Genomic DNA, 18,410 nt, shown 5'->3' on the forward strand with positions numbered 1-18,410 from the left:
TCCAGAGCAGTCACCGCCTCCGAGACCGTCCTGACAATGGAGGCATCCACTGCGTCGTAAAACTCGTCAGTTACTGGGAAATATTGTGTATCCTCCTCACGGACGCCGACTTCACAGGCGAGCGTGTTTCTTTGTCGCAAGTGACAGAGACGATTAAGAGATAAATCTCACAACTCTCAACATAGAATCTATCCACTGGTCAAATTTAAATTATTGGGTTGATAAAGCCTCGCAGGCGGTCGCTCCCTCCACGCTGCTCTGCCGCTCGCCTGCCTGCTGCCCTAGCTGCTGCCTGGCCGCTACCTGATCGCTGCAGACCTCCGCTCACCTCCTCCGCTGCCCTCTGCATCTTCCTCAGGTTTGCCTTCTGCCCACAGCCTGCCGCCTGTGCCCCCGCTCCTCACCGGCCCGCTGCCCCGGTCACCTCTGTGCTTCCCGCCGCTGCTGACCCGTAGCTCCGCCTCCCCTCCTCTCCCATTGGTCCTCCCGCCTCCCGCCTCCCCGCTGACCCTCCCTCCCGGCTCCTACTTAAGGGGTCCCTGCCGGGTCACTCACTGTGACCCCTGTGCCCTCGCAGGCGGTCGCTCCCTCCACGCTGCTCTGCCGCTCGCCTGCCTGCTGCCCTAGCTGCTGCCTGGCCGCTCCCTGATCGCTGCAGACCTCCGCTCACCTCCTCCGCTGCCCTCCGCATCTTCCTCAGGTTCGCCTTCTGCCCGCAGCCTGCCGCCTCTGCCCCCGCTCCTCACCGGCCCCGCTGCCCCGGTCACCTCCGTGCTTCCCGCCGCCGCTGACCCGTAGCTCCTCCTCCCCTCCTCTCCCATTGGTCCTCCCGCCTCCCGGCTGACCCTCCCTCCTGGCTCCTACTTATGACGCCCCCTCAGCGACCGCGCAGCGGACGCGCACAGCGGGAGCGCCGATTGAGCGCCGAAGGTGCGCCAAAGGTAAGCCCGTCTGCGCCCGTCTGCGCCTGGACCGCGCCCAGTGCCAGGACCCCTGGCCCCCGCCGTCACCAGCCCACCCGCCGGACCTACGACGCCACCGAACTCAACGCCCTCAATGCCGGCCGACTCCCGGGCTGTTACCGAGCCAACCCGAGACGCACCCACGGACCCTTCTGCTGCAACGCCTGCAAGTTCACCTGCATCCGGACCTGCACCACTCCAGCAGTGCTCAAGACCAAGACGAGCAACAGCAGCAACCACCTGAAGTGCATCCTGCTCAACACCCGCTCCGTCCACAGACACGCCGTCGAGCTCTGGAACCTGCTCGACACTACTTCGCCAGACGTCGCCTTCCTCACGGAAACCTGGATGAACGCCTCTTCAGCGCCCGACATAGCCATCCCAGACGGTTACAAGATCATCCGGAGGGACCGCATCAACCAGACCGGAGGAGGCATCGCCATCGTCCACAGGAACACCATCCGCATCACGACCAACACCGACGTCACCCTCGCAACCGCCGAGCACCTGCACTTTCAGGTCCACATCAACCCCAAGACCACCCTCAGAGGCACCCTCATCTACAGACCCCCGGGACAACGCACACAATTCAGCGAAGACATCGCCGACTTCATCAGCCCGCACGCCCTCTGCTCCGCTGACTACATCCTCCTCGGGGACCTAAACTTCCACATGGAGAACAACAACGACCGCAACACCACCACCCTGCTGGACAACCTCGCCAACCTGGGACTCAAGCAACTGGTGACCACCCCCACCCACTACGCCGGACACACACTCGACCCCGTCTTCTCATCCAGCAAGGACATCGCCTTCAGCCACGCCACCGGACTCCACTGGACGGAGCACAGCTGCGTCCACTTCAGCTTCGCAAGGACCACGATCCACCACCACCAGCAACAGGCTGCACGCAGGAGCTGGAACAAGATCACAGCCGACCAGCTCGCGTCCTCCCTGAGCATGAACCCTCCCACCAGCACAACGAACCCTAGCCAGGCGGCCACCAACCTCACAAAGTGGATCAGCGACTGCGCAGACGAGCTCGCCCCCCTGAGGACCCCGCCCAGCAGACCCGGTAGCAAGAAAGCCCCATGGTTCACCGACGAACTCAAGAGCTCCAAGAAGAACTGCCGAGCCCTCGAGAGAACCTGGCGCAGAGACCCAACACCGGACAGCATGACTGCCCTCAAGCTCGCCACCCGAAAACACCACCAACTCATCCGCGCCACCAAGAAAACTGCATTCAAGGAACGACTGGACAACAACGCACACAACAGCAAAGAACTCTTCAACATCGTCAAAGAGCTCTCCAACCCCAACGCCGGAAACAACGACATCACCCCTTCGCAAGACCTCTGCAACTCCCTCGCCTCCTACTTCCACAACAAGATCGCGGACATACACACAGCTCAACCAACGAACACCACGACCGAACCACCGCCCCCCACCACCACCCTCCGTGCCTGGACTCCGATCAGCACCAAAGACACCGTCCGCACGATGAACTCCATCCACTCCGGATCTCCGACCGACCCCTGCCCTCACCACATCTTCAACAAGGCCGACGCTGTCATCGCACCCCACCTGCGGGACATCATCAACACCTTCTTCGACACCGCTACCTTCCCGGAGAGCTGGAAGCACACCAAACTCAGCGCTCTACTCAAGAAGCCATCGGCTGACCCCACCGACCTCAAAAACTACCGCCCCATCTCGCTGCTCCCGTTTCCTGCAAAAGTAATCGAGAAGACCGTCAACAAGCAGCTGGCCGCCTTCCTCGAGACGAACGGATCCCTCGACCCCTCGCAGTCTGGCTTCCGGGCCAACCACAGCACCGAGACCGCCCTGATCGCAGTCACCGATGACATCCGAGCGCTGCTCGACAACGGAGAAACAGCGGCCCTCATCCTCCTCGACCTCTCCGCGGCCTTCGACACTGTCTGCCATCGTACCCTAGTACAACGCCTCAGCAACGTCGGAGTCCAGGAGAAGGCACTGGAGTGGATCATCTCCTTCCTTACCGGAAGGACACAGAGAGTCCGCCTCCCTCCGTTCAGATCTGAAGCCACCGAAATAATCTGCGGCGTCCCTCAAGGCTCCTCGCTCAGTCCAACCCTCTTCAACATCTACATGAGCCCCTTCGCAGACATCGCACGCCAGCACAACCTCAACATCATCTCCTACGCCGACGACACCCAGCTGATCCTCTCCCTTACCAACGACCCTGCCACCGCCAGAGCTAACCTTCACGAAGGGATGAAAGAGGTAGCCGAATGGATGAAGAACAGCCGCCTGAAACTGAACTCAGATAAGACGGAAGTCCTCATCCTGGGATCCTCACCCGCCGCCTGGAACGACTCCTGGTGGCCCCCCGCCCCAGGCAGCGCACCCAAACCAACAGACCACCCACGCAACCTGGGCTTCATCCTGGACTCCTCCCTCTCCATGACCAGACAAGTCAACGCTGTCTCCTCGTCGTGCTTCAACATCCTGCGCATGCTACGTAACATCTTCTGGTGGATCCCCACCGAGACCAGGAAGACGGTCACCCAGGCCCTCGTCACCAGCCGTCTGGACTACGGCAACACCTCTACGCCGGAACCACTGCCAAACTCCAGAAGAGACTCCAGCGGATCCAGAACGCCTCAGCACGACTCATCCTGGACATCCCCCATCGCAGCCACATCTCCAGACACCTGAGAGACCTGCACTGGCTCCCGGTCAACAAGAGAATCACCTTCCGTCTCCTCACCCACGCACACAAAGCCCTACACAGCCAAGGCCCAGGATACCTCAACAGCCGCCTCAACTTCTACGCTCCCAAACGCCAGCTTCGATCGACCAGCCACGCCCTCGCCGCCGTCCCCCGCATCCGTAGAGCCACCACAGGGGGACGGTCCTTCTCCTACCTCGCCGCCAAGACATGGAACTCCCTCCCCACCCACCTCCACCTGACCCAGGACCACCTCGCCTTCAGGAAGCAACTCAAGACCTGGTTGTTCGAGCAGTAGCAGATCACCCTCCCCCAGCGCCTTGAGACCCTCTGGGTAAGTAGTGCGCTATATAAATGCGATGATTGATTGATTGATTGATAGATCTCTGGAATAATACATCTCTGAATAAATACATCTTCGGATAACACAGATCTATCCACTTTAATAGCAACGACAGAGGGTCAATCAATTAAAATTGTACTTAGTCCCGAAGGTTGTATAATAGACGAAAACCCGATAGACCGAAACGTCGACAACTACACCATAGGCAATTGGAACATTTTTAAATCAATTAGATTGCCTTTTATTGATTTGAGAAAGTGGTGTCCACAATTGTGACTGAGAAGTGTAAAATATCAGTTTTACAGCTGAATGGTCAGATAAAACCGCAGGGGTATGCGTTATTGACTCAGCTCTGCTCGGGGAGCCTGTAGGACTGGAGGAAGAGGCTGTGTAACCTGAGAGATAGCTCTGCTGTGAAACTGTAAGGCAGGAGAGGGGACGGGGCCAGGAGCATGCCTGCTCCACTGGAGGAAGAGGCTGTGTAACCTGAGCGATTGCTCTGCTGCGAGCCTGTAAGACTGGAGGAAGAGGCTGTGTAACCCGAGAGATACCTGAGAGATATCTCTGCTGTGAGCCTGTAAGACTGGAGGAAGAGGCTGTGTAACCTGAGAGATAGCTCTGCTGTGGGATCCTGTGAGAAGAGGCTGTGTAACCTGAGAGATAGCTTTGCCGTGGGAGCATGTAAGACTGGAGGAAGAGGCTATGTATCCTGAGAGATAGCTCTGCTGTGACCCTGTAAGACTGGAGGAAGAGGCTGTGTAACCCGAGGTATAGCTCTGCTGTCAGCCTGTAAGACTGGAAGCAGAGGCTGTGTAACCTGAGAGATAGCTCTGCTGTGAGACTGTAAGACTGGAGGACTAGGTTGTAGTAAATTATTTAATTGCCTCAAATTGTAAAGCGCTCTGATATCCTTCGGGATCAAGTTCGCGCTATATAAAACTTTATAAATAAAAATAAATAAATAAATAATATCTGCCTGAAACCATTACTTCCTGTTCCATTGTGTATGTAATGATTTTGTACCCTTTTCTAACATTTTCAAAACAAGATAAATTCTATTTTGTAAATATATACACACGTGTCCTTGATATATTTGTTATATCTGATTGTTACATCATGAAATGATTTTTGATTAACACTGTATATTCATTAGTATTTAATCATTCTTGAGAAGAAATCGATTTGCAAGTAATATCAGAAGGCTTGCCTAAGTAAAAGACAAGAGCGAATATTTCCAACTAAACAAATCCCTTGTGGGTACACTGACCTGCCAATGTTAGATTGCCCAAGCCGTCATGGGTAGATTGGGTTTCCCACTGTTAGTAATACTCAATCAATCAAAGGCATCCAGGTCAATCCCTTCAAGGTGCAGACATTTGCGCAAATTCTTAGAGGGGAGGGTTAGTGGCCTGCTCTGGAGGTTTGGGGGCCAAAGGTCCAAGCAATTCTTCCCTCTGGGTGAAGGGTTTCAGGCACTTTTGTGTCAGATCCATTAGTCTCCTCTCCAGAGCAGCCACCGCCTCTGAGACCGTCCTGACAATGGAGGCATCCACTGAGTCACAAAACTCGTCAATGACTGGGAAATATTGGGTGTCCTCCTTCTCCTCATAGTAGTCGTCAAAGTCCTCCATGGAAACAGTTTCTCAGAGGGCTTTGAGGGCCAGAGGTAAGTATCAGGGAAGTATAGAGGTGGCCACCCACCAATAAGAGGGCTTATATTGGCTGGGCTGGGGCCCAAAGGTTAGAGTCCCTTAGGGAAGAGACAATTATTATTGTAGCTGTGTAGCACACGCTTATGTAGTCCCTATAGGACAACCCCAGTCTGCACACTCAGGGGTTTAGAACTAGCCACTCGGAACACGGCAGACAGACCCTTTTTATTGTTACAGGCACACTAACTTTGCGCCAGTGTGAGTCTGTCAACATGTTGCAGGTAAGAGAAGCCTGCATTCCTACCCCGAGGGGTGTTCACACTCCAGGCTGGCCCGGGGAATCAGCTTACACGGTCAGCGCGGGCGGAAGCGTTCAGCTGTGGATGTAACTGACGCGCTCTCCGGCCCACGTTAGATCCAAGATAAGCGTCCTCCACAGACTCGAGGCGGTGTGCCCCCTGGTGGCCAGCGGACCACAGCACACTCCAGTCCTGGCCTCAAATGTAGATCGACTCGCGGCCGCGTAGGAGCGATGAAGCGTTCCAGCGGCTGCCGAAACGAAGCAGAGGCTTCGCTTCACAAGTAAACAGAACCCAAAACTAGGCAAGAAACCAGTAAAGCAACTAATACGCAGAAAATAAACCCTGAGAAGAGTGTCTGCACAAAACTGACACTGGCTGCAACAGTGAAGAAAGAGGGAGTTCCGGCAAGGACAACACCAGTTAACGAGCCATGAGACATCTGATTGGATGAGCGTTGCTGTTATGAACCTGATGTTTTTTTCTCAGGACTCATGGGGTATGAAGTCCTTTATTTCATCATTGTATGTTTAAAATGACTGCTGTTTGGAATTAAAGAAGAAAGAAATGCTTAATCCTTGCCTCCGTTTCCTGACATAGAATTCAAGACCAGCGCCTTGGCATCTGCAGCTGTCACAAATTCATAGTACTTGTAGAATCCGCTGAAAACTGACATTAAGTTGAACAGTTATTCCAAATGTAGAACTAAACTGAGAGGAGCAATTTTCAGACCCAGGAAGATTTCCAACTTTCACCAACCCACCTTTAGTGAATGCTTCTTAGGTTTTGCCTAGGCAGCGCATGCACTGTCTCTTAGAGACATGTTGTATTCACTCTGTGGGCTTACAGCCCGCCCATCACTTTTGGTTTGTTAATTAGACTGTAGTTTGCAAAGGCTTGCTTACAGGTGGTTAATATTTGTTATATGTCCTTCTTCCTTGTATCCTGCTCCCTACCATGGAGTATTGGCCTAATACTTATATCCTTTCACTTTAGTGTAATTAGTTTTGTTTATGCTGACTATTTTTTTTGTTGCAGAGAGACTGTGTTTTAGGAAGGTCATGTTTTCTTTTGTCGTATTGTTGCTAAAGCTTGTGCAAGATGCGTTCTCAGTGTTTTTGTGTGCTTTATGTGTTTAGCAAGGCTTTCGTGTATTGACAATGTTTTGTAATTTATGGGCTTTCTTTTTTGCTATTTTACATAGCGCAAACTCCACCCAAAGGTATTGGAGTGCTTTACATGAACACCAGTTGGAAAATATCCGGAACTACGCGTCCAGAGGCATGAGTACCGGAACCCGCAAGGCAAGTTCGGTGTGTTTTGTGAATAGTGTATGTATAACTTGGTGAAACCTTTAATAAAGTGTAACTGTCTGGAAGTAGAGTTATGCATAGCTACATTTTCCTTTCACGGTATTTTAGCATCAGGGTTGGGTAGCCAAGTTAGTCAGTTACTTAAAGTGTAACTTGTTCTTTTTGAAGTGCGTAGAGCTCATGGTCCCTTTCAGATCTGTGATATTAAAACCTATTTTAATAACACAAACAATATACACTTACTATCCACACAACTACTGTAGAAAAGAGTAAACAAAAATAGAACCTTTTGCAAAAGTGAGAAATCTATTGGCTTTGCCAATGCTTGCTTTAATATTGGTAACGCAGAAGCAGTGCATATCAACTTTTTCCAGCAGAGAAGATCTACACTGTGAGTAAACTTGTCTGCTGCAACATTTCAGATTTACGTACGCTGTCTCAGAGAATATTTGAGGTATATTCCTTAGAACACCTTTATTTATTTAGACTAGGCCTTGCCTTCACAGATCATTTCCCCAAGGTCACCGCAAAATCCTTCTTTTTACTTACTCTTTGCAGCTTGTTCTGAGGTAGTTGTTTATTCTGGCATTAAATATTTTTCTATAGATAATGTGCAATTTATTTTTGGTTCAAATTCTTTATTGCAATTCATTCAACATAACTTACATTATATGTTAACCACTTTACAGAGTTGAAAACTAGTGTTAAACACGAATATTATAAGTGGCAATAAAGCAGCAGATTATGAGAGACTTTTTCATGTTACGATAGTAAAAGTCAAAAGGCACATCAGTATGGAGACTGAATTAAGGAGAGAATGTGAGCTCACCTCACACACTCTCTCCTGTCTTCCCACAATATTCCAAAACTGTCGAGCATCAGTAGTTTCACATATTGGCATATACGCCGATATTATCATTCATAAAAACAAGACAGGACTGAGAATTCTAGAAAGGAAAGTAGAAACATAAATAAAAACTAAAGTTGGTCCCTGACATTTAACACAAAAACTGCGAACATCTGACTGGCTCTCTTCAATTACCACATATTAAATATGAGATTAATATTAATAAAAACTGTTATTTATCTAGTGCTACATGGCCTTAGTTCCAAAGCATAGCGTCACCTTAGTTTCAAAGTGCTGCAGTAGAAGATGCAGCTATGAAATATTTCACTTTTATTCTTATTTGACAATAATGCACACTTCTGCCTTTACCTGTATTTGCCAAAGGAATTAATAAAGTGCAAGTTAGGCTACATTTTTATTGGTGCCTTGATAAACTGGCCATATTTATTAGGGACCAATCGACCTCCAAAGTCAAATTTCAAGTGTTTCTCTATTAGTGGCGTATCTAGAAGGGATTTTTGAGAGGGGAGGTGGGCACGCTGGGCCACAGATGAGCGAGTGTGGCCACAGACAGAGGGCAATGTGGAAAGTTTGTGCGTGCATAGGCGTTTATGCACATTTATATGTGTACATATATAAAAATGTATATATGTCTTTGCTTGAAATATTTAAATGTGACTTTGTATACATTTGTATGCATCTACATCTATGCAGCTATAGGTGCACACGACACACACACACACGCCCAGCTTTATATATAGGCTCATATAGTGCCACATGCAGCGTCTCAAAGAACTGCTGCTTTATAGTGAAAGGTAGTGGCACATATTGATGTGTGCTGCACGGTGTGGTGATTGACTTTCTCCTGGTGTTGCTCCTGGAACGGGGCAACGGTCAACAGCGGTAGAGGTGGGGCGCAATGAGGGGCCGGGACAAATGGAGTTGGGGCTGTGGCACGTGCCCCATCTCATCCTTTCTAGAGACGCCCGTGTTCTCAAAAGAGAAGACGAGCTTAATTCTCAACATTACAGCATGCTACGAAACGAGTGTCAACCCTCTACTTTTAACTCCAAATATAGCACTGCGTCGGCGTCACTAAGCTAGGAGGGCAATGCAGACACACAATCTTAGCCTAAAACCTATGTGTATCAGTAAGGCATGCAGCCTAAGTGAAATTCTAGGGGACTCATCAATTGTTTCAGGGTGTCATCATTTATGTTACTGCAACTTCTCTTGATTATAAGATCATTAGTGTTGGATGCCATAAGAATAAAATTTTAATTGTGTTCTGAATTTAACAGGTGCAATAATTATCACATATTTTGAGGTTAAACCCTCAAATGGGGCATGGCAAAATGGATTTTGGGGATCATTACACCACAATCCACATATCCCGGTATTTACAACCCATTTTTCACCCGGGTGCTATAAACATTGTAAGACTAATAATGATGTTGCCTACGCAAACATTTGCTTACATAGGTATCGCAATGTACCAGGGCACTTGTAATGAGGTCCAAACACAAAGGTACGGGCACAGTGAGATGGGTCTGGGGTGAGCACTTCTTGCAGTCACACATTAGTCAAAGAAAGTGCCACCTGAACTAGGTTTCCTGCGGGCCACATTCCGCGATGAATATATGACATGGGGAAGTGCTCGCCCTGGTCCTGACCATACTGTAAACACCAGCCCATAGTTGGGTTACCATGTTTGCATGGTGAAGGCAGGCAATCCTTCTTTAGCCAGCATGCAGATGTGCTCACCAATTGTATGGGCATCCTATCTTTTAATCACCCTGATGAATGCCCTGGTCCTTTCACAGGCCGTCAGTTAGGGACAGAAACATGTCGGCAATAAATTGGATGCATTGGACACTGTACTCATACAACATCTCCTTTTTGTTTTTTAAGATTTTCTGAATACCCAGGGTACCCACCAACAAAGTAATTTCCACAGGTTTATCAAAAGGTATTTTTAATATCTGGATCCCCACTCTTCCAGCTGTCATACTTTATATAAGAACTTCCTCACAAAGGGGAGGTCGATTCCTCCCTGGTAGTATCCTCTTACCAGGCTGGGGTAGGAAGCTACTGAAAACTACTGAAAAAGCATGCCATATTGAATGGGGGAGGTTTCTTCACCATAGCTTGGATCTAGTTTTAAAGCTTAGGGTAGCCTTAAAGGAACAATAATTATTGTTCTATATTGTCACTGTACCCGGTACCTTTGTGTTTGGATGTTTTAACTGTTGGAGGATGTACAGTGTGCCACATGTTCCGCTTTATTACTCACTGTAATTATATAGACTTCTAAACGAGACTAAGCAGGGGGTAGCCCTCTCTTGTTTTACCAACTTACTATTTGAACCTTTTTTCTTATTCTGTACCTGACCTCAGTAATTACAAACAACCCTAAGAAGACGACAAGTAAACAACTGTAAATATTTGCCAAAACGAACTGCCTACACATTGCATGTAAGTGCATTTTTTGAATACGTATTCATGGCAGCACAGTGTATGTGCGGACCTGCAGCATCCAGTATTTTGCAATTGGTTGCACCCAGTCCTAGAATGCTACCTAGACCTCTTCAGGCAATAGCAGCCAGCACTGTGGTACGTCAGGTCTGAGTTATAGCCTGAGGCACAAATTGGAGAGTGAGACATCCATGGTCAAAAAGCTTGTGTGGCAGTTTCCCCTTGGATGTCCACGTATCTGTCTCAGGATCATAGCACTCAAAAGAGCTGGAATCTTCGATGGTGTTGTCCGTTGTAAGGCATCGCCCACCAGTGACGTATAGCTTGTTTCTGATTACCGTAGCTCCATGGTGCATCCTTCTGTCTTTCATGTCTGCACATTTTATAAACTTGTTCGTTTTGCTGTCGTAGGAAATTATTCTCCTTGTATAACCTATGAAAATACAAAAGAGCTGGTTAAGGAAGTACATGCCTACTCACAACAATGACAATCATATTACAAAAAGGATCATAGCATCAAATCACAAACCTTATTGCAAGCAAAGTGTAGCGTCCTCCCCAGTCTGTGTACCCGCCAATGACTACGCTACACACTGAGCTTAGTATTACACATCTTTACTTGTTTACGTGTAACTGTGAACCCAACATTCTAAACCAGTCTTCATTGTATTCGATACTAACACTTACGTCACAGTTCTACAGATACTATCAGGTGCCAAAATGGTTCCATTATTTCTAATTGCAAGAAAATACATCTCCGCCTCTGTTAAATAAAAAAAAATATATTTTCACAAAATAGACATATATAAACATGTACATTTAAATAGCTTCAATCAATCTTTTTGGTGCTTTAATTGTTCGACCTGATCGTGTTCTTGGAAACTGGGAACTGTCACCACTACTATCCAGGATCTGCTTCAACAGTGTTGAGGCAACAGCAGTCACTGGTGTTTCCGACCAAGGCCCAGATGTAGGTAAATCTGATTTACCGCCTCTAGAATACCGAATTTTACCGATTCGGTATTCTAGATTCGGTAAATCAGATATAGGTAAAAATTCGGTAATTTTTACCGAATCTGTATGATTCGGTAATTACCGAATCGGTATTTACCGATTCGGTAATTGCCATTGATTCCTATAGGAATCAATGGCAATTACCGAATCGGTAAATACCGATTCGGTAAAATTACCGATTTTGGAAGGGTGACAGGGTGTCACTTTGACACCCTGTTGCACCCCTGATTTTGGCTTGTGTGCCATGTGACACACAGACATGCCCTTAGGGCATGTCTGTGTGCCACATGGCACAGGTGTACATGCACAGATGTGCATGTACACAGGTATTCGTTATTTACAATGCAATAGAATTACATGGTAAATAACGAATCGGTAATGGCCTGTGGCACTGTTTTCAGTGCCACCTACATCTGGATTTACCGATTCGGTATATATACCGATTCGGTATTTTACAGAATCGGTAAATTTACTGAAATCGGTAAATTTACAGATTCTGTATATTTGAAGGCCCCTTCATCTCCATTTGCAAATACCGGTCGGTAACAGCCGAAATCGGACGTTACCAACCAGTATTTACCGACCTACATCTGGCCCCAAGTCTCTTCTTCAACAGTTAGATCTGATGAACTGTTAGTTAAGTGTCTGAAATGAGAAGAGTATCTAGTAATAGACTTCCCAGGGCACTGTGCAGTCACCATGTGTCTCCGAGTAAAAACCACTTGAAAAGGTTCTGCAATCCCTCTGCAATTAATAAAAGCAAGTATCGAGAGGCTATAAAGATCTATAAAATAGAAATAAAGGCAGCCAAAGCTCCCTTCTATGAGGAAAAAATCACCCTGTCGACAAACTGTCCACGTGAAATTTTCCGGATTGTAAAGTCTCTCCTGACCCCCCCCTATACCTTCCATTACGTTTGCAGATATCCCTAAACGTTGCAATGAAATGGCAGAATTCTTTTCGAATAAAATGCAAGCCATTTACAATTCCTTTCCTCAAGAGAAGGCATCACATACCCTATTGCTATCTGACGAGATAACCCATGATGGGGACCAGTTGCTGGAGGTCATCCCTCCTTTAAATTTGTCCTCCCTCCAAGGACTACTTAGCCAGCTCAAGTCTGGAGCACCATCAGACGCTGCTCCCCTTAATATCTTCAACCTAATCACTGAAACGGTATCCCCAGGTGTTCTAAATGTGATAAATGCCTCTTTAGCAACGGGAATAGGGCCTCTTCAATGGAAACAGGCCATGGTTAGAGCACTCCTAAAAAAATAACCTTGACCCGGATATACTGGCCAACTATCGCCCAATCTCCTGGTTACCAGGAATTGGTAAACTAGCTGAGAAGCATGTAAATTTGACTCTCTCCTCCTTTCTTGAAAACAACTCTCGTCTTCACCCTTCACAGAATGGTTTAAGACCACAACATGGCACAGAAACTGCTCCTAGACGGAGGGGTCTGCGCTGCACTCATTCTGTTAGATCTCAGCGCAGCCATCGACACAGTGAATTACCAATTGCTGGTCCAGAGACTGAGGAGGATAGGAGTGGCAGAAACAGCAATAAAATGGCTGCAGTCCTTCCTAGATTATAGATCTTTTGTTGTCTTCGAAGAAGGAATTACCTCCAAGCGAATGCCTCTTAGATGTGGGGTTCCTCAGGGTTCTTCCCTGAGCCCCATCTATTTAATGTCTACATGAGTTCGTTGGGAGATATAGTTACACCTTTTGACATTCAGATCATCACTTACTCTGTTGATACCCAGTTGGTGGTGGCACTCAATCAACAGGAGAACACAGGCTCGACACTAGCCTTATGCCTTCAAAAAGTGACAAGCTGGATGGACTCCTATTTGAAGCTAAATGGAGCTAAGACTGAGCGTATGCTCTTGGGCAACTCCACCTCGCTGAATATAGGTCCCTCTGGCCTAGCTGTCTGGGGATACCTCCCTCGCCAAAGAAACATATTACAAGTCTAGGCGTATGGTTAGACCATAAGCTAGATTTTAATGAACAAGCTAGGAAGGTAGCAGCGTGCTGCTTTGGGATCTTAAGAATGTTACGAAAGATACTCCCCCTGCTACCTTCCTCAGAGGCTACTGGTTCAAGCTATGATTTTATCGTGCCTGGATTATGCTAATGCCCTTTATTTAGGAGCACCACTCACAGCTAAAAAAAATACAGATATTGCAAAACTGCGCTGCACGCTTGCTTCTGAAAGCTCCCAAATGCCTTTCAGCCAAGCAGGCATTGGCCTTACTCCATTGGCTACCCATTCAGGAAAGAGTCCAATTTAAGGCTCTATGTTTCATGCATAAAGCACTCTCAGGCAAAGGCCCTCCCACAATCAGAGACATTATTCAACCTTATTGTCCCAAGAGATCTCTAAGGTCAGACAACAAACTACTGGCGGTAGTCCCAAAAATAAGAAGAACACGAAGTGGAGGACGTCGCTTCTCATTTAATGCTGCAAAATTGTGGAACCATCTACCCACATATATCCGCCCGGAACCCAACCACTTAACCATCCGGAAGCAACTTAAAACGTATCTGTTTCCTTAAGACTGTTTGTAGTTGGAACTGCAACGCTACTAGCACTCGGATACTCCAAGTAGCCATGCGCTTTAGAAATGCCTTTCCATTCCATTCCATGTCGCAGTACATTCACCTGTGGTCGATTGGGGTGTTGAACGATAATCTCTCACAGTAGAATTCAAAACAGTATTCAAATCGAGCTTCTCAAGAATAGCACCTTGCACTGCTTTCTTTAGCACATTCCTAAAAAGCTCGACAAGCCTGTGGCTGCAAAGATGTGCTCTTCTGATGCTTTATATTCAAATGCTCCAAGAAATCTTTAAACTCTCGACTGTTGAAAGGCAGGCCATTGTCAGATTTCACTATGGCTGGAACACCCCATGTCGCAAAGATGCCATCTAGTCTTTCAATGACTCGCTCTAGAGTAGTAGATGAAATATCTTCAATTAATTGAAATAATGAGTATTTATCCATAATCACTAAAAGGTGTTGTCCATTGTCGAGTAGACCGAAAAGTCAATAGCTAATCTCTCCCATGCATGCTTTGGGAGTTCTGAAATCTTCAAGGTGTGGTGAATAATTTTTGTAGAAAGGTTGTTGCATAGTTGGTAGGCCTTTAATTCCCTTTCAACCCCGTCATAAAAATAAGAAACCAGCCTTGGTCTCAGAGAGCTAGTTTTGTGGCAACGATTCCACAATGTCCTTCATGTCCACTACAAGTATTTTGTCGCAGACATGTGTACTATAACTTCTTCCTGAGTTATGGACAGTTCATCCTTGATATTTTTGAATTTTTGATATTAGTCATCACTGGTGAGCGGTCAAGTGTGTTGGTTCCATGACTGATGCATATTAATATCCTACATCTTTAACATGTCACTATCATGGCTCATTGCAGTATTAATCTGGGCTAACGAAGTGGCAGCTGGTGTGTTTGATATTACAATTAAGTTAATATAGGCCTCAGCGTCTTGGATGGAGTACCTGTGACCTTGTATAGGCACTCTGGAAAAGTAGTAAGCAGGGATCTAATCCTTCCCTGGATGATGCACAAGGGTATAATTATACTTTTGTAACCGTAGTTCCCATTGTTCATATGAGGAGGCTTTTTGGAATTTGGATTGCCAAATATAGTCAAAAAAGTTTGATGACCAGTTACTAGCGCAAAAGGTTTTCCATATAGTAATACATGGAAATGTTCACAAGCCCATACCACGGCTAAACTTTCTTTTTCTGGTTATGTGTAAGCACGCTCTGGGACAAACTTCACTTGCATGTGCCACATTATGCCTTTGAACATTCGGTTGTCCACTGTGCTGTGCATGGATAAAGTCTAACCAGATGGGGCTAGTAGCATCAACAACAACCTCTGAATGAAGCTTCGGATTGAGGTATGCCATTTCAGTAGCATTCTCAAAAGGCTTGTTTGATTTTCTTGAAACTTTTCTCACATTCATGTGACAATGAAATGAACCATTGTTTTTCTTAAAGTCACTTAATGGAGCACTTATAGTGGCAAAGTATTGTATGTATCTGGAAAAGAAAATGGACATGCAAAGAAATGACCCCCCCATACAAACATCTTGTGGGAGATCAGCATTTGGCATCGCTTGTACTTTAGCAGGATCTGGTGTCATAACCCCAGCGGAAAATATATGGCCAAAGAATTTTAGCTTTGTCTTATGGAACTCGCACTTGTCTGCATTCAAAATCAAACCTGCTTCGGCAAGTAAACAACATACTTGTATAAGAGTTTTATCATGCTCTTTTTGGGTAGCTCCGAAAACCAATATATCATCACTGTCATTGAACGCATTTACGACAGGCTGTATGATATGTCGAATGCCATCTTGAAACAATTCTGCAGGGGATGACCTACCAAAACGTAGTCTTTGTATCGAAACATGTGTAGAAAAGGTAATAATGTATCTACAATCTTCTTTGATGTCCAGCAGATGATAACCTTTATTTAGATCAAGGCAAGAGTAGACCTTTGCACCATTTGGTTAACTATCATGTCAGCAATGTGTGAACCTGGATGCTGTTCTCATTCAATTGCCTTGTTTGCCTGATGCATGTCAACACATATACCTACAGTTCCTCCACTGTCCTTTTTAGGCACTACTACTGTGGGAGAAACCCATGGCATTGGACCAGTAGACCGCTTGATAATATCATGCTTAAATAACAATTCAAGTTCTTTTTCAACCACTTCTTGCAGATGAAATGCAATTTGTCTAAGTCTCTGAGAAACAGGACATAGGTCCTCATTAATATGCAGCTTTACTTTCATAATCTTAAGCTTTTCCAAACCACGAAGTAATGAAGGGAACTGACCTACAATTTTGTGGTGAGCATTGATGTTGGAATTCCCCAAAATCAGTTCCATATCAGCGGCTGCGCTGCAACTGAATAGACACGCCCTTGACGTTGTGCCTTGAAACACATGGATGACTGCTTCCGCCTTCGTTTTCTTTTGTTTCATTGTTGCTACAAATGACTGTTTTGGGGCCCTAGGGGGCTGTTTTTGTTACCGGGGCTGTCGATATTGGCCCCCTGTTACAAAATCAGCCGAAACCGGACCTAGCAAACAGATCGGCCCCATCCCCCTTCCCCCCCCTTTGCCAGGCCGAGCAGTTTGTCTGGGCCGGTTTCAGTTCCCAGTCCGGCCCTGAATGGTTCTACTTCCCACAGCCTATACATATTTGTCCAAGAGCGGGACATTTACCTTTGTGTGGAAATGAAAATCCATATTTAAACTTCTTTTTACATGTAGACATCACTTTGTTCCCATTCAGAGTTTCTTTCAGCATTCATATTCTAAATTAAACTAACAAGCATCCATCAATAAGTATCTGATGCATAGCTTCTTCATTATCAAATTAATTGAACTTACAATGCTGGATGTGTGTGTCGAGCCTCTCCACAAACTCATCAATGGTTTCACCAAATTTCTGACATTCTTGGTTGAAGATGCATTCGAAATAAACATTGGATATTGGGTTAAACTTGAGATTCAATTCTTCTTTAATCTGAAGATATGTGACTTCATCGTCAGTTTGCGGCCTTTCCTTTATGACTTCTTTTACACCATCACCAGCAAGATTTTTGAGATACTTGTTTATCCTTTTGTTATTAGGCTCTTCAAGTGCATCAACAAAATCAACAAATGTCTCAATCCAAGCAGCCCATCTATTTCCAATATTTTGCTTTTTGGCGGCATCAAATAATGATGGTTTCAGGAAAGCAGCAGCGTGGTAGCCATTTCTGGGAGTGGCTGACATTAAGGGTGGAGCTCTTTCCGGCTCCCTTGGCTGTTCATCATGAACCTGTTCATGTGAGCCATCTCTAAGGACTGGAGATGTACTGGCCTCTGGATCATGCTCGATGGCTTTTGGAAAGATGGCCTCAGTCATCACCTCCATTCGCTCAGCCTTCCACAGTTCAGAAGATATCTTTGGTCGCTTCGGATTGTCACCAGTTTGGTAAGTACAACCCTTGGTGGCAGCGCCTGACGCTGAGGTTGTGCTGGCTCACTTTACTCAGGTTCTGGAATGTAAATACCTGTTTAATTCTTTGGCGTCTCTGTGTACTGTCTGACACCTGGTTGATCTCTGCCTCTCAGCACTTCTTATTGCAGCGTTATCTTGCAATCTGCTGTTATTTGCTGCTCTTTCTAAATGGTTGCACCTGACTTTAGCATTATCAATCCGTATTATGTGACTGCATATTGTGTAACAGCGTAGTACCTTTATGTACGATTTAATCAGCAGGTTCACAGTTATAGATATGTAGATTTCCTTGCAATGCTTTCGTTCTTTTCTACTTCTAAACAGCAGCTGGAGTTGTGCTTTGACTCTACATACGTTAAGCGTCGGTTCCATACCTCGACTGCAACACACGTGGCACAAATGAGCAGTTTGCTTGGACCACAGTAAACTCTCTGGGAGAGCACTGTCAATCTTCGGGTTACTTATTCCTATCCTCCGTGCCAGTTGTAGCGTCCTCCCCAGCCTCAATACCCACCAATGTCTATGGCACATATGGAGCTTAGTACTAGATGTCTTTATTCATCTTTGTGTAACTGCGAACTCAACATTCTCAACAAGTCTTCACTGCATTCCGCTCTAAACACTTATGTAACAGTTCTACAGAGTCTATCAAGAGCTAAAAGGGTTCCATTGCTTCTAATTCGCAAGACACTCGACAAAGAACAGACTTAACCTTGGAAAACTTCATAATGTGCGAATGTGCT

The 18,410-nt window shown here is 46.4% G+C and overlaps 1 protein-coding gene across 1 annotated transcript in view; it reads right to left on the bottom strand.

The window, feature by feature from the left end:
- Positions 1–7,899: 7,899 nt before the first annotated feature.
- Positions 7,900–18,410, bottom strand: part of KLHL38 (kelch like family member 38) — a 94,583-nt gene continuing 84,072 nt past the window's right edge. The window contains exon 4 of the mRNA XM_086966188.1: positions 7,900–11,037. Within this exon, the coding sequence (XP_086822314.1) occupies positions 10,748–11,037 (290 nt within the window). The 3' untranslated portion in view covers positions 7,900–10,747. The remainder of the gene's footprint in view (positions 11,038–18,410) is intronic.

The sequence above is a fragment of the Lissotriton vulgaris genome, chromosome 4_1, assembly GCF_964263255.1.
Source record: "Lissotriton vulgaris chromosome 4_1, aLisVul1.2, whole genome shotgun sequence".
Taxonomy (NCBI): Eukaryota; Metazoa; Chordata; class Amphibia; order Caudata; family Salamandridae; genus Lissotriton; species Lissotriton vulgaris.